The 15274-nt window shown below is 34.8% G+C and overlaps 1 protein-coding gene across 2 annotated transcripts; it reads right to left on the bottom strand.

The window, feature by feature from the left end:
- Positions 1-2103: 2103 nt before the first annotated feature.
- On the bottom strand, positions 2104-13986 carry LOC125655321 (galactose-specific lectin nattectin-like). Of its 2 annotated transcripts, XM_056143496.1 has the most exons (6): positions 13865-13986; positions 13390-13561; positions 4603-4662; positions 4383-4462; positions 3273-3369; positions 2104-3179 (listed from the first exon to the last, which is right to left on the bottom strand). In XM_056143496.1, exons 2-6 carry the CDS (start codon positions 13559-13561, stop codon positions 2962-2964), a joined length of 627 nt encoding a protein of 208 aa, XP_055999471.1. In that variant the 5' UTR covers positions 13865-13986; the 3' UTR covers positions 2104-2961. The 2 variants fall into 2 exon arrangements, with proteins under 2 accessions (XP_055999471.1, XP_055999472.1); XM_056143497.1 differs by lacking the exons at positions 13390-13561; positions 13865-13986 and adding an exon at positions 11261-11606 and having other exon boundaries at positions 2899-3179.
- Between the last annotated feature and the right edge of the window lie 1288 nt (positions 13987-15274).

Raw genomic sequence — 15274 nt, 5'->3', positions numbered from 1 at the left:
GCTCAAACAAACAGTCAACCTATTTCTAGGAATATAAATTAACAAATTGCAGCAGAATTTCCCCAGTGTGAAATAATACCAAACTCATTCTCAAGTGTGAAAACACTTCAAAATATTCCAACACCGATAACCAGTGAGACCATGAAAACTAGATATGGTCGTATGATTTGCAAACCTTCAACATTCGCGTATTACCAGTGCTAATTGTGTGTAATGTGCTACAAGTGTAAAACAATGTTTGTGAACTGTTGCATTTTCCAGTTACTTTGACTATTTAACTGTATAGTTTCATGTGATTCTATTTTTTCTTTACTTTATGTGACTGAAATTATTTCATAGTCGTCTCAATAAATCAAAAGACTCCAGTTGATAAATTAACTAATGTCATTTGTAAAAAGGAGGGGGGTGTATATTTCCGGAATTTGTAATCTTTATCTTATTAGTTCTGTTTGTTATAATAAATTGTTGTTCACGGCTTCCATCTTGAGTACTGGCCAAGTATACGACACTAATGCGGAAAGATTCCCGACTTTGAGAAAATTAAAATCTGGAAAAGTGATAATTTGTTGCATGGTTGGTTGTATGGGTTATGTCATATTGAGACATTACCATTGCCGGTGAAGAGCTACAAAATTTAGGCCTGTGCTTGGCGCTTGCGACCTTTGAGGAGGAAGGGATTTTTATCGTGCCACGGGGCCTCGACCAATTTAGTCGCCTATTACGATAAGCATTTTTCTTTTTCAGTGTAGATAATCACTCACATGCCAAACAATCCTGACAATTATTACTTATATCCAATTCATTGGAAATAAAAAAAGAGGTATACACACATGACATTCCGTGTAAATTTCAATAGTCTCGCCTGTACTGACCTTATGACACTCTGATTTACAAGATGTTTACACTGAAGCTTCAAAGGATTAGCACAGCAGAAATAAAAATACCCAATAGGAAATATAGAGACAAATGTACTTGTAGATATACGCATTGATCGCGTAGAAAAGAATAAACGTACAAATGCAGACATTCGGAATACTTAAGGAGTGTATGGATACTGTTTTTATGTTCTGTAGGCATTTAGAACTAGTATTTCATTTCATATCATATATTTCAATGGCTGGGAATCCCTAAAGAAATAAAAGTAGAATATGAATATAAAAAAATGAATTCCATTTTTGAAAATACATGGGGGTATGAATTGCATCGCTTCACGACAGCATCGCGAAACTCGTTAGCGCTTCATGACGTATGTTGTCGTGAAGCGATGCAATTCATACCCTCATGCCTTTTCAAATAAGAAATTTATTTCTTAAATAACATTTGGACAACTCGATCGAGCATTTCTGTACATTATTTGGTTCATCACGTAATTTATGTATACAGATATGTCACAAAAAGGTTTTCGTATATTATGTTCATGTCAAAGTCAGGCGTAAATTGTGAAAGTCAGCTCTTCTCACAAAAGTCCAATAGTCCGACTTGGTCATGGACCTCGTTTGTTATGGAACAACTTCTCCCGTAATCACCAGAAGTGGTGTAAATCAAATGTGGATTCTGCAAAAGTTCTAAAGAACTTTCAGTAAACTTGAACTCGCAAAGCTTTTCTCAATTCAACATCAAATCGTATGACTTTACAACACTTTACACGACCATTCATCACGAAAAATTACTAGATTTTTGAGATTATAGACTGTTGCTTCTTCAGAAAAATGGAAAACCGAAATCTTCATATCAAATGAAGTCATAAAAAATTACGTTGTTAAACATCACGCAAAAGTACTCTGAAGTTGAATTTGAAAACACGCTAGAGTTCACCATTGACAATATCTTCATAGTTTTTGGTGATCTTGTCTTCTAACAGTCTGTTGGGATTCCCATGGGCACGAATTGTGCTTCTTTGTTTGATGACCTGATCTTATATCCCTATGAAGGAGAATGTATCTAAAAATTTCTACGTGAGAAAAAATATCTTGATGTGGTCTCCAATGCATCAATAAGATATATCGATGCTGTTTTGTCTATTAACAATAATACTTTTCATTCCAATATTGATTCGATATATGCTTGTGAACTTGAAATAAAACACACCACAGAGTCGTCCACTTCTGCTTCATACTTAGATATTTTATTGAAAATAAAAATTAACATCAAACTAATTACTCAACTTTATGATGCAAGGTGAAGATAACGAACAGTGATCAATCTCATAACTCCTATAAGCAATAAAAAATAGAAAGTCGGGCAAATACGGACCGCTGGACACACCAGAGGCGGGATCAGGTGCCTAGGAGGAGTAAGCATGTACATGGCGTTTATATCTTTCGACTGATTCGATACACAAGAGCTTGTTCTGCGTATGATAAGTTGTTAAATCGATTCAGGCTACTGACAAACAAGTTGATTGTGCAGGAGTCTCAACAGTCTCGTTTAAAGGCAGCATTTCTAAAATTCTATAGTCGGTATAAGCGATCTAGTTTGCCAGTACAACCTATCATTGGGCCAAATGTTCCCTGACATGTTTCATACCGATTTTTAGGCTGTTCTTGGCGCACGGATTTTGACTACGGATTACTCCGTTTACATGATCAAGATCTATAGCTTACGGCGGGTGTGACCAGTCAACAAGTTTTGCTTTCTCCTCCTAGGCACCTGATCCCTTATATATCTAAGTGTACATGTTTGCCCAACTCTCTATTTTGTATTGCTTATAGAACTTAAGAGATTTATTGTTCGTTATTTTCATCTTTCATTGATCGTTGTTCGTTATTTTCTCCTATCTTTTCACAGTAAATTTCCCTTTATATCGTAATGAAAACAGAATTTGAGAAGAAAGCAAAATAGACATCTCTCTCTCTCTCTCTCTCTCTCTCTCTCTCTCTCTCTCTCTCACGCACGCACGCACTCACCCACCCACCTACCTATATACATACATACAAACACACAACATGAACATGTACAGTATTACAATTCTTTTTCACATAAAGACGCTGCTGAAAATGTGCATGGCGTGTCATTCCAGCGTCTATTTCTTGTTCCCTCTATTTCCAAACAGTCCTCGGTTCCTTTTGCGTTATTGGGTTCACCCTTGCCCCAATTCTTATAGCTCAGTGGTATTTCTGAAAAACTCCAGATCCAGGAAACTCCGTTTGCCGCACGTATACCGCCTAACCAGGCCCGCTCTAAAACATTTAAGTCATTTAGTAAAAACATAAAAGGAATATTGGGTGTTAAAAGCAATTTATAATATAACACATTAAATAAAACTTTTCTACCTGTGTCCGAGTTATTTTTCAAAATGTTTTCTATAAAATCGTTTTCACTCTTCATGCCAATTTCAGCTAATTTCGCAGACAGGTTTCGGCAGAATTTCTGAAACAAAAATATCCATGAAGGAATACGTTATGCCAAAAAAGCAGATCATATCCATTAAAATTTCCCTGCAGAAATTCTGTCCTTGATAGTAAGAAATTATTTCGTAGATAGATGATTGTAATTAAATTGTAATTAAAAGATTTATATAGGTCCTATCAACATGAGTTCTATAAAGCGCTTTACAAATGTGAGAGAAAAGATAATATAAAATAGATGTGTACATACATGTGAATAAAATATTCATAGTGTCAGAATTAAAATGCATAATTATAATTATTAATATATAGCGCCTAATGTAATGATATAATTACCCTAATAACATATATAACAATTCAAAACACACCTTAGAAATGATTACATACAACGAAAGGATGAAAGTATAATAATAATAGCAGCTGAATTTTTTTATCTTATTTTTAGCAAATGTCAGCTATGTAATTATGAAGTATGTATGTGTCGACGATCGATTCAGTTAAAGCTAGACTTATGGCTCTAAATATTTCAGTCTAAACCCTTCTTTGTTTTAATGTTGTTTATGTAAAACTTATACGGTACCAATTTTGATGCACCAGATGGCAGATGCGCATTTCGACAAATAATGTCTCTTCAGTGATGCTCAACCGAAATGTTTGAAATCCGAAATAACTATGAAGTTTTAGAGCTAAATATAGCCAAAAAACAGCGTGCCAAAAAAGTGGAGCCAAATTCGTCCAGGGATAAAAGCTATGCATGAGGGAGATAATCCTTAATTTTGAAATGAATATCATGCATTAATTTCTTGTTTCGTGTCAAAGTGATTGGATGAGAGAATTATGCAGATCTTTTAGTACACACTGCAATATTTCAATCAGTAATTTACGGACACCTAAAATGATATCTGTTTATCTTTTCGTGTGTATAGGATGACACTATGTGATCTTGCATACTTGTATTTTAGAGGGACAGTTGATAATATATTTGGATTACCCATTTATATGCAAACCCTTTTACGATTTGCATGTATGACTTACATCAGCAGCTGTCCATGTTAAATTCCGTGTGTTTAACATATAACATGATTTGCCATGCTTGTTCCAGCCCCGAGGACAATCTGTGAAATTCAATATAGAAACACAACCATGTTCATGAACATTTGATGTAGAATAGATATCAATGTTTTACAATTGACGGACTTAATTTTCCTACAATTTAGAAAATAAGAGAATAGATATGTTACTTTGATATACGTACTTGTAAGTCGTTTCATCTGTGTCTCGAGATTTTGAATTCTCTGCGAGGATTGTTCATTCACTAATATAAAGAAACAAAATCAAATTATTTATCATTTCTTAGAAACATACATACAAATAAAATAGTGATCTATCAAACAAGGTTTGCAGGAGGCATGGTACAAATTGAAAAATATCTAATAAATGAATGAAATATATCATGTCATATGTTAGACTATTTTTACATAACTGAATTGATTTCGGATAACTCCGTTAACTTGATCAAGATATAGTATTCACGACATAAGTGACCTGTAACGGCGATAATTACTGCTAGGAGGCACCTGATACCACCTCTGGTATTTCGATGGGTCCATGTTTGCCCTACTGTCATATACGATTTGTAAAATTGATCAATTTTCGTTATTTCCCTCTTTTCATCATACCTAAATAACCATTATTGATATCATCATGTAAATCAAAATCCAGAACCAATTCAGCATTGTCTTATACAACGAATATTCGGAAGGCATTGTCGTTCGACTGTTCATACATATCTAGATTTTAAATGCAACCTGGGAAATAAAAGAATTCAAACATACATTGTATATACAAGACAGAGTAATTTACCTTGAACAAACCTACTTTGCACGGGTATGACTATTTCGCTGCTTTGCTCAAAGGTAAAGAAAGCTAAAATAACTCTTATCACACATGTGGAGGATACATTTATCAACTGTTTGATACACATGCTGAAATGTAGAGCATAAGGCATTCTGAATGTTTTGCGATAATCCGTCGTTCATTGCTAATTAAAAACTGAAATATCAATTTTAGAGTTCCATGACAATATTTCTATTTTGATTTATGATCGTATATAGCTTCCATACTTATGTAGCGGGAGGCTAAAATAACGATTGGACGAGATATAGTTAATTAGATATTATCGAATAAATAATTGAGAGCGACATTTGGGATAATGTTAAATATGAATATTTAATTTCGAAAGAATTAAAAGCAAGATGAGATAGTTGCAAATGAAAGGTGATTTAAAGTGTCAACTCATTTGACGACAAGAAAAACAGAGCAAAGTAATTTTGTCGATCAGTGATGGAGAAACCGTTGACCTACTTGAAGTAGAGAACGCAAATTCGGACTGGAATTCAGATGATCTGAAATAATTGACGAAGAATTTTGTTCACTGGAGATATTTCTGTTATATATAGGATTTTAAAGGGTTTTTACCACGATTTTTAATGTAATTAAAATCAGAAGGAGTAACCTTAATAAAGGACGTTTCTGCTGTTATATTGTTTCATTACTCCCAATAATTGCTACAAACAAGCATTTTATCTGCATATATTCAAAGCTTCCGCTTCTCAAATCGTCACTAATGAGCTATCTAGTCACGTGATACGTCATGACGTCATACGTGTCAATGTGCTGCAGCCAAACTCCCCGTCGAGGCCTCATTACGTCACCTACGAATAGACCTCTCCTATGTGACGCAGCACAATATACAGATTTGTATATTGTGAGTCCACGATTATCACGCAGGCAAATAACACTAAAGAAGTAGTTCGCAGTTAAAAGTTTGAAGATATTGATATTAAGAGCATTGATATGAAAGTATGGATTTTATGTTAAACATAAAATGATCAAAAGATAATTAAAAAGTAGGGAGACTCTGTTTAAATTATTGTGTAAAGTAATGAACTTGATGTTTACGTTCTTGTTTTGAAAGTTGTTTACGTTTGACGTTATGTTTTTTCGTCATTCTACAGTGACGTCACAGTATATGCGGCCTCAGAAATCGCTATCCCATAATACCTAAGTGGAAGAGTTTGGTTTGTGAGCAAACGAACTCTGGTGGAAGTTTGGTGCTGCAGCAGCTATGTATGTGTGTGAATAGATTCTATTGAAAGTCATAAATTATACAGAATGGATAGTCAATGTTCTGACATCGATGACATCCCGTTAGTATTTAAGATTCCGCCATACATATTGGAACCTGCCGCTGAGCCAAATCTTAAAGAAATTCCCTCAGCAAACATTTATTTTATATCAGCCTAATACTACATCGACATTGACCACTCGGATGGAGATCCCGCTCACAGAAAGGAAGGAACGTTTTCAACTTTTGGTAATTCACAGGCACCTGAATTTCTGTCAATAAGTCGCTAAATAAAGCCAAAGATCGAAAAATCCTACCCCCTCTATATATAAATATTGTATTTGTATATAGAGGGGGTAGGATTTCTGTCAATAAGTCGCTAAATAAAGCCAAAGATCGAAAAATCCTACCCCCTCTATATATAAATATTGTATTTATATATAGAGGGGGTAGGATTTTTCGATCTTTGGCTTTATTTAGCGACTTATTGACAGAAATTCAGGTGCCTGTGGGTAAATATCTGAATGACACATTTCGTTTGCAAACATTTTGACTGTGTTCCCTTGTAGATCATAATATCTTTAAAGCATTAGAGGTCTGTAATATGTAGAGTGTAACATGCATTAGCCAATGCTGATCTAATTAAAATCAGTTCTTCTCTAATCGTTACACTGGAGAAGGTAGAGAAGATTTGCTATTAATTAAATTGATGCATTGACCTATAATGTGTCGAAGGAAACAGTCGATTTCATTTTATTTTTTAAAGGGGGGGGGGGACCGGATTTTAAAATTACCAATCTAATGAAAATCTATCGACTTCTTAAATCGTATAGTGTGTGTTTAAGAGAGCGGGAGAGAGAGAGAGAAAGAGGGGTGGGGGAGGGAGACATGGGGCCAATAGTCGTAACCTCTACCTTATAACCGTCCCTCTCATTACTTTAAAAAAATATAGGGGGGGGGGGGCTGTCATTTATTATATTGTTGCAAATTTTTTTTCTCACTACGTTGGAACGCACCGTAATTTTGTTTTTAAATAAAGCCGCCGTATTTCAGCATTATTGACGATTATTAATTGACATGTTTTCGACTTTTTCATTTTCTTGCTATTTTAATCGTGGGGGGGGGGGGGGATAGTCTGATAGACCGTGTAGTCATTTCGTACATCTTGTTAATACTCAAAACTTCAAGCGGGGGGCGGGGGATATATCGTTGCATATGAAATCCAAGGTGCATATATATAAAAAGTGTATGCTACACAGAAATTTCTGTGGTTGCCAGACCCGCGACGACTTCAATGATTGCCTCAATACCTGGTAGGCTATAAGAGTTCTCAAATTGAAGGCAGTCTCTGATTATGTCCAGTCTGAAGGACAATGAGCCTATTAATTTGTAAACAAAAATGTCGATATCACGGATTAAATGGGTTAGAATGTAATATGTAAGTTCGTCATTGAAGATGGTTTTTCGTTGGTTTGAAGTATTTCTAAATTTAGTTCTAAGCTCACAAAATTTCTCCGACTTGCCTCGTTGATAAAAGTAAAGAAACTCTTCTTTTTTGTGCTGATTATTACAGCTATATACTGTACAACACAATATAATGGGACTTGTAACAGTTGAATCTCTCCATTTTGTATCAATAGCCTGCTGTATGTGCTGTTCACAACTTGTTTAAATGTTTTCATGCTTGCTCGCTTCACCGCGATTGACACGTATGACGTCACATACTAATGGCGCGAAAATCTCTAACGAGAATATGCATATCTGGCTTTTGCACTTTCGATACAAAATAATCACCAAAGCACGCTTTATATCCAAAAAATAATAATAACACGATTCAAAACACCACATTTTCATATAAATTTACAAACAATAAAAATCGTGGTAAAAACCCTTTAATGAAGAATTGCAGCGAAGCCCCGACATGAACAATTTTTAGAGCCTCGGTACCAATTTCGCTCATGGCTGTGATGTCTGTTCTTCATAAAGTAAATAGAGCTATAACTCTGTCTCCTCTGTCTTCGCTTCCATTAAAGGACACATCTCATGTTTTCAAACTATACAATATTACATGCATTTTGTCTTGTTTATGCTTATAGTAATTAATTCTAATAGTTCGTTCGCCGAAATTTTGCGATAATTAACCACAGTACAGACTTAAATCTAAGCCCCGATTTAAAAAAGTCAAGTTAATTAGGTAGGTAGTCACGTGGTACAGTGACGTCACATGCGCCCTTCGGATTGTGAAAGTACTGCGAGATATTATTAAAAACTCAACTTTTAGGGGTCTAATTTGTTTACCATGGGCAACATTTAAATCGATGTTGACAAATTGTCCGAGTTTTATATGTGTTCGCCACCAGTGCACACACATAACGATGTAAATACCCAAATTTAATATAGCGAGTAAAGCGTCTATGAAATCGGCAATATTGTGAGTAAATAATGTTTATATGGGTCGCTGTCTACAAACTGTTTGGGGATGTTATTCCTTCATACATCTGTAATTGGCGCTGTTTTTCTAAAATAAACAGTGCAATCATTATTTTTGGATTAGACAAATTATGATACGTTAAATTGTTGACAACTACGCCCTATGTCAAGCTATTGTCATGCGTGAATTTCAGAAAGAAAGAAAAAGACAACACACACACACAAATCAATAAAAATATTCAAATTTAAAGTGGTAATCACATTATTTTATTTTGATAAAGCAATCTTATTACTATTTTTGAATTGTGATCTGCACGCTTTAGGAAGTACGAAGTGGCAGCACAGCGTTATAGCCTATTGACGCACTCAAGATGCTATGAGTTCAATAAGGAAATAATTTTATAATTCAATTTAAAGTTAGGAAATGCAATATTCTATTATATGTATAATTAAAAGTTCAATTATTTTGTATTTTTATTTATTTATTTTGTGTGTGAGTGTGTGTGTGTGTAAATCTACCAGTTGGTAGAAGTTACATTGTATCGTCGATATATATGTTGTTACAAGGTGAAGGTCAGTTGATCCGAGTGTGTATTGAATTAGAAGAGCAAAACAGAATGTATGCTATAGGCCTACCAGTGCTTATAGCTTCGATATATCCATTTTCTCGCAGTTTATCAGGGTCTCTGTCCAAGCGGTGTTTGAAAAGGTGACTGGGTGTGTTTTTTAAGGTAAAGTTCTTGCTCCAACAAAAAAATTATCCACGTCTTTTTTCTCGTACCTTCCTTCGAAAAATACTCAGTCTAAATCCTTTCTACCGACAACTAGTACACCCGAGCACGACACAAAACATCTTAATGCATTATTATTTACAAGCCGTTATCGTGATAATTAGTTTTTTGTCGATTAAATCTAATCTGTTTATGAAATGTCTAATAGTTATCAAACCCGAGTTTTCAAACGTCATCGTATGAATTCGCCATATTCAAGCTGCAGTTTTAGTTGCATGTTCTACTAAATTCTCAAATTCTGTCTCTTGAATTGTTCCCTATATGAAGTGAAAAAAGGTTGTTATTTATTTTTAGTGTACTACTATCAATTTTCTTTATATCTGTATTGTTAGAAGATTATTTATATTTCTTTCATATCTACGTATGTAAGATACAGATATTCTATGAAAGAAAGGCATGCAAGATTAATAGAATCCTTCATTAGTACGAGTGTGGGATAGGGAAATCCCACCGAGGGGACAAGATTCGCAGTCTAGGACGAGGCTGTGCCGAGTCCTAGACAGCGAATCTTGTTCCAGAGGTGGAATTTCCCTATCCCACACGAGTAAATAATGAAGGATTATTTTTCTCACATTTTAACTACAGTTTAGTGCATAAAATTAGGAGCTTTCAGAAAATTTTAGATTATCAAAATCCTCATTTGAACTTCGATGCAAAAACTAATTAGATAGGCAGAAAGAGCACACCCGAAAATGGTTTACACTGTAAGTGTAAACTAAAAACCCCAAGGTTGTCCACCAGAAAGCTATACTACATTAAAATTTAAAGATAGCAATGCAAAATATTTTTACTTCACTGTGTAACGTAAATCTTCACCGTGTAACATAAATCATAGAAAATATATGACGTCACAATCAAATGACGTCGCAGCAGTGCGAGACAGAAAAATCTCACATGGCTGTCTCACATGGGTAAAGTCGATCTCACACTGGTGATAATGTGAGAATAATAGAATCCTTCATTAGTACTAGTGTGAGATAGGGAAATTCCACCGAGGGGACAAGATTCGCAGTCTTGGACGAGGCTGTGCCGAGTCCTCGACAGCGAATCTTGTTCCAGAGGTGGAATTTCCCTATCCCACACGAGTAAATAATGAAGGATTATTTTTCTCACATTTTAACTACAGTTTAGTGCATAAAATTAGGAGCTTTCAGAAAATTTTAGATTATCAAAATCCTCATTTGAACTTCGATGCAAAAACTAATTAGATAGGCAGAAAGAGCACACCCGAAAATGGTTTACACTGTAAGTGTAAACTAAAAACCCCAAGGTTGTCCACCAGAAAGCTATACTACATTAAAATTTAAAGATAACAATGCAAAATATTTTTACTTCACTGTGTAACGTAAATCTTCACCGTGTAACGTAAATCATAGAAAATATATGACGTCACAATCAAATGACGTCGCAGCAGTGCGAGACAGAAAAATCTCACATGGCTGTCTCACATGGGTAAAGTCGATCTCACACTGGTGATAATGTGAGAAATTTCTATCTTTCATATCACGTGACGTTTATCTTACATATCCCGTGACGTCATAATCAATACACAACTAGCAACTTACCTCGCCTCGATTGACGAACACTAGCGTCTGTAAAGCTCTTGTACAAAAAATGACAGATTGTAATGTCCCTGATAATCTCCAGGTGTATGTGACCGGACACAAAAATACACATTCCTTGAACAATTACTGCACACTCAACAACAGTCACAAATTCCTCATACACCTATGTCATCCTGTGCATTAATGCCAGTTCACAGAAACCCAGCTCACACGGTCTATTACTTCTAGGCCTACCTCCACATTCACTCTGTCAACGTCTACTGTCCTTGTCTCAAGTGAAATAAGTGCCTTCAATGTCCATGAGACTCGAGTCCTTGCACGCGTGGAAAACGAAAGTCTAGTCATGCCCATATCCACCAACAAAAACCACTTGGAATCCCTCTTCACACACTCGTCATTAAATAACTGCTCAATTGATATCAATATCACTGCTCCTCTAAGAAAAAAACCGTGCAGTTGTGGATTCATATTCTGATTAGGTCTGTCAAAATGTTTCGCGCTGATGGACTGTCGAGTTACGTCACGCATCACCCTGATTATTGATTTATTCAAAGAGGAATAACTCTAATACAATTCACTTATACACTCGTCGGCCAATTTTTTGTCTGCAACGTAGTTGCCAAATGAGAGTCGTAGAATTCTATTCTGGTGTTATTTTTAATGTACAGCGAAAAATTAATTAATTGGAAATTTCTCAAAATGGCGTCGCTAGGCACAAGGAAAACGGAAAACTCTAGAAATATGAGAGAAAAATACTCTCTTATGAGTTGACATGGAATATTAAGGTGATTCCACCTTCGGGGTTGCAAAAAAGGGGTAAAACCCTCGGGTTTCACAGGTTTTTTGCAACCCTCGGGTGGAATCACCTTATATTTCATGGCTACTCATAAGAGAGTCTTATAATCTCATGCAATGATTGATTTGTGTTCCTTAAGTTTTATTGACACTAACAGACGAAACCAAGTTTAAACGAATACATCTTGAAGAAGTGTTAAGAGCAAAGAGGTCAAAATGAAGACACTAACCCAGTAGTAAGCTTCATAGCCCTATTTCCTCTGTTTAATTTACTGCAGATTTTCAAACGAGAACTACATCACGCATGTTGCTCTGAATCAAGGGATTTTGATTGGATTTGAAATCCACAATAACTTACTGACATATGATATAAACATTATGAAATCCATAATACTGGTATACGATCCGAATGTATGTTGAATGATATAATCACAAGTGCAAAGTCATAAGCGTGTGTATGAATGCACGTTCATTTTTTTTTCAATTAATTGAAACCAATATGATAATAACTATTTTATAAAAGACTGCTATCAAATGAAATTAATACTGCTGGTTTATGATGTGAATACATAATGAATGATGTAAACAAAAATCACCTAGTCAAATTCATGTGTGCAAGGAAATATACGCACATTGTAGTCAAAATCACTTATTAGCATACGCAAACACGTGCGATGAATTTTACTTAGATAATAGATGATCTTTATATACGCGAATAATTGCATTGCTTTATCATGAAATGGACTAAAAGTCAACATATACATCTAAGAACGTAATGGGACGCTTAAGTGACGTGGCCAAAATCATTTTTAATCAATACCCATAAACTTCCTCTTAATTTGGATTTGATAATGCGAAAACATCTAATTTTTTTCTAGCTTTTCAACGAATTCGTTTAAAAAAAATATTCTGTTGATATCAATTGAGACGCTTAACGGATTGTCATGATCAAAGTACTGATTACGGCAACGACTGTCATGACAGTAAGCCTCCGTATTTAAGGTCATGTGATTTTTACTTCTAAATCCCGAGCATTTGGCGAAGGGGCAATCACCACCGATTTTCACGTCTTAAATTTAACGAGAATACGACTTTCCGGTTACGAAGATTGAGCTAACGCGACAGAAAGTAAGGAAAACGAGGTAACTCCTTGACCAACCGCGTACAATTAACTGGTCCTTTGTTTCACAACTTTGATTGTTGCATTCCATACATCAATATATGAAATCAACAAACCACACACAAAATACAGTGGTCGTAAGCATTTATGGATATAAACCAGATATACTGTTTTCATACTATTCTGAAGAAAATGTGTTAAATGGCTAACATACGTCTATTTTCCAAATCGCTTAATTTGCTATCCAAAAGCGATTTCAGAATAAAAGTGTAATCCTCTGCTCCGCATCGCTCATCGTCACTGTTGATACCCAGAGGTTGGGAAAAACTAAGCTGTACTTGTAGGAGGAAAACCAAGAATACTAAATACAATGTTTGAGTCATCATCTGAAAATGAATGAAGATAAGGTTGAATTACCCGGTACATTATTGTGAATAAAACGTACAAGTACAGTGCAGGTGCAGAGAAATTGCCATGAACTGGTTTGTATCATATGTTCCTGAAATTTTATATTGCATGTAAATATCTATGTTTAGGATATATTTTTATATTTTAGGAATACGTAATTCAATATGATTATCAGAACAATACGCACTTATGAAAATAATTAATCAATTACCAAAACTACAATGTACTTTTATCTGATATTTTCGTATTGCAGTTTTAAAATAAATATTTCATATTCATACCTATAGTTCCTCTATTGATATTTGACAGAATCAAACCAATGATGTAGCTCAGTTCCCTGTCAGTACAATGTCGGACACGAAACACTTGCCTTTTAAGTGACACACAAAAAAGGAAAGTAAACATTGGGTTAAGTTCCGGATGCAATTACATGTAATTTTTTCACGAGTTCGTCTAAAGATTATGCAGATATATATATATATATATATATATAGAGAGAGAGAGAGAGAGAGAGAGAGAGAGAGAGAGAGAGAGAGAGAGAGAGGATGATAATGCGCACGGTTGTGATCGACCTTATATCGTTAGCAAACAACATAATTAGAAGTTGTGGGTGTTGGGGTCGTATGGGGCTTTGATGAAGGTTTGAAAGTATGTTTTGAAACAGATATAATGGAGAGTATATTGCTAATTCTATATCGAATTGTCGTATCAAAAGTAAAATAAAAATATTTGTTACAAATGGAGTGTTCTAATTCGTGAATGATTCCTATCCCCCAAGGGCCTTTTGACAAGAATATTCTCTGTATCATGAATAGCAGAACTTAACGCTCACTTTTCAGTGACAAGCTTACCAATTATATATAAACGTTGAACAAAAAGTTATAACTGTTAAAGATTTTCAAAACTGATTCCTACATCTTACTATTTATTTACTAATTTCAATAAGCATTTTGAAATATATGACGTATCAAAGCCTGATTTTAAGGAACATATTTTTCTACACCCCCCCCCCCCCCATCAAAAGTGTTGTAATTAAGAGCAATTAATCAATTGACACTGGTATTACATGTAAAATTGATTATCAATTACTAATGAATTCTACTTTGCATTAAAAAGTAACAAAATGCAAGGCTATTTTTTTAAAGAATATACAAGTTGAAAATGTAGTGGGGATTTTAGAGTTAAAGTTCGTATTTCTTCTATTTAAAAAAAAAAAAAAAAAAAAAATGCCATCACAGAATTTTAAAACAACCGGATATTATGGATGATAACCCTTTCGAATTTTGCCTTTACAAAAGCGCTTAGATCTTTCAAGAGAAGATATAGTAACATTGCACAGGATTTTTAAATTTGAATTTTGAAAAAAAAAGATGCAGTTTGTGGGTATATACTCAAATACTAGCTGTAATGAAACAATATCGGTTCATATAGTGCTATTCAGGTAACAATATTCCATTATCACCCGCACATGATATCTAAACCTCTCAACTGATCCGACATGCAAGAGCTTGGTCTGCGTATGAGCTCGAGCAGTTTAGAATTCGAGACAGGTTACCGACTGATGATTTGATGTTACAAGGGTTTCAACAATTTGGTTTAAAGTCAGCATTTCGCAAATTCTATGTTCATTAAAACGATCTAATTTACAAAAAAAAAAAAAAAAAACGAAAAAAAAAAACAACAACCTGTCA

Source organism: Ostrea edulis, chromosome 7, assembly GCF_947568905.1.
Source record: "Ostrea edulis chromosome 7, xbOstEdul1.1, whole genome shotgun sequence".
In the NCBI taxonomy this organism is placed as follows: Eukaryota; Metazoa; Mollusca; class Bivalvia; order Ostreida; family Ostreidae; genus Ostrea; species Ostrea edulis.
The sequence above is the reverse complement of the archived record's forward strand: the minus strand, read 5'-3'. Positions and strand labels throughout refer to the sequence as shown.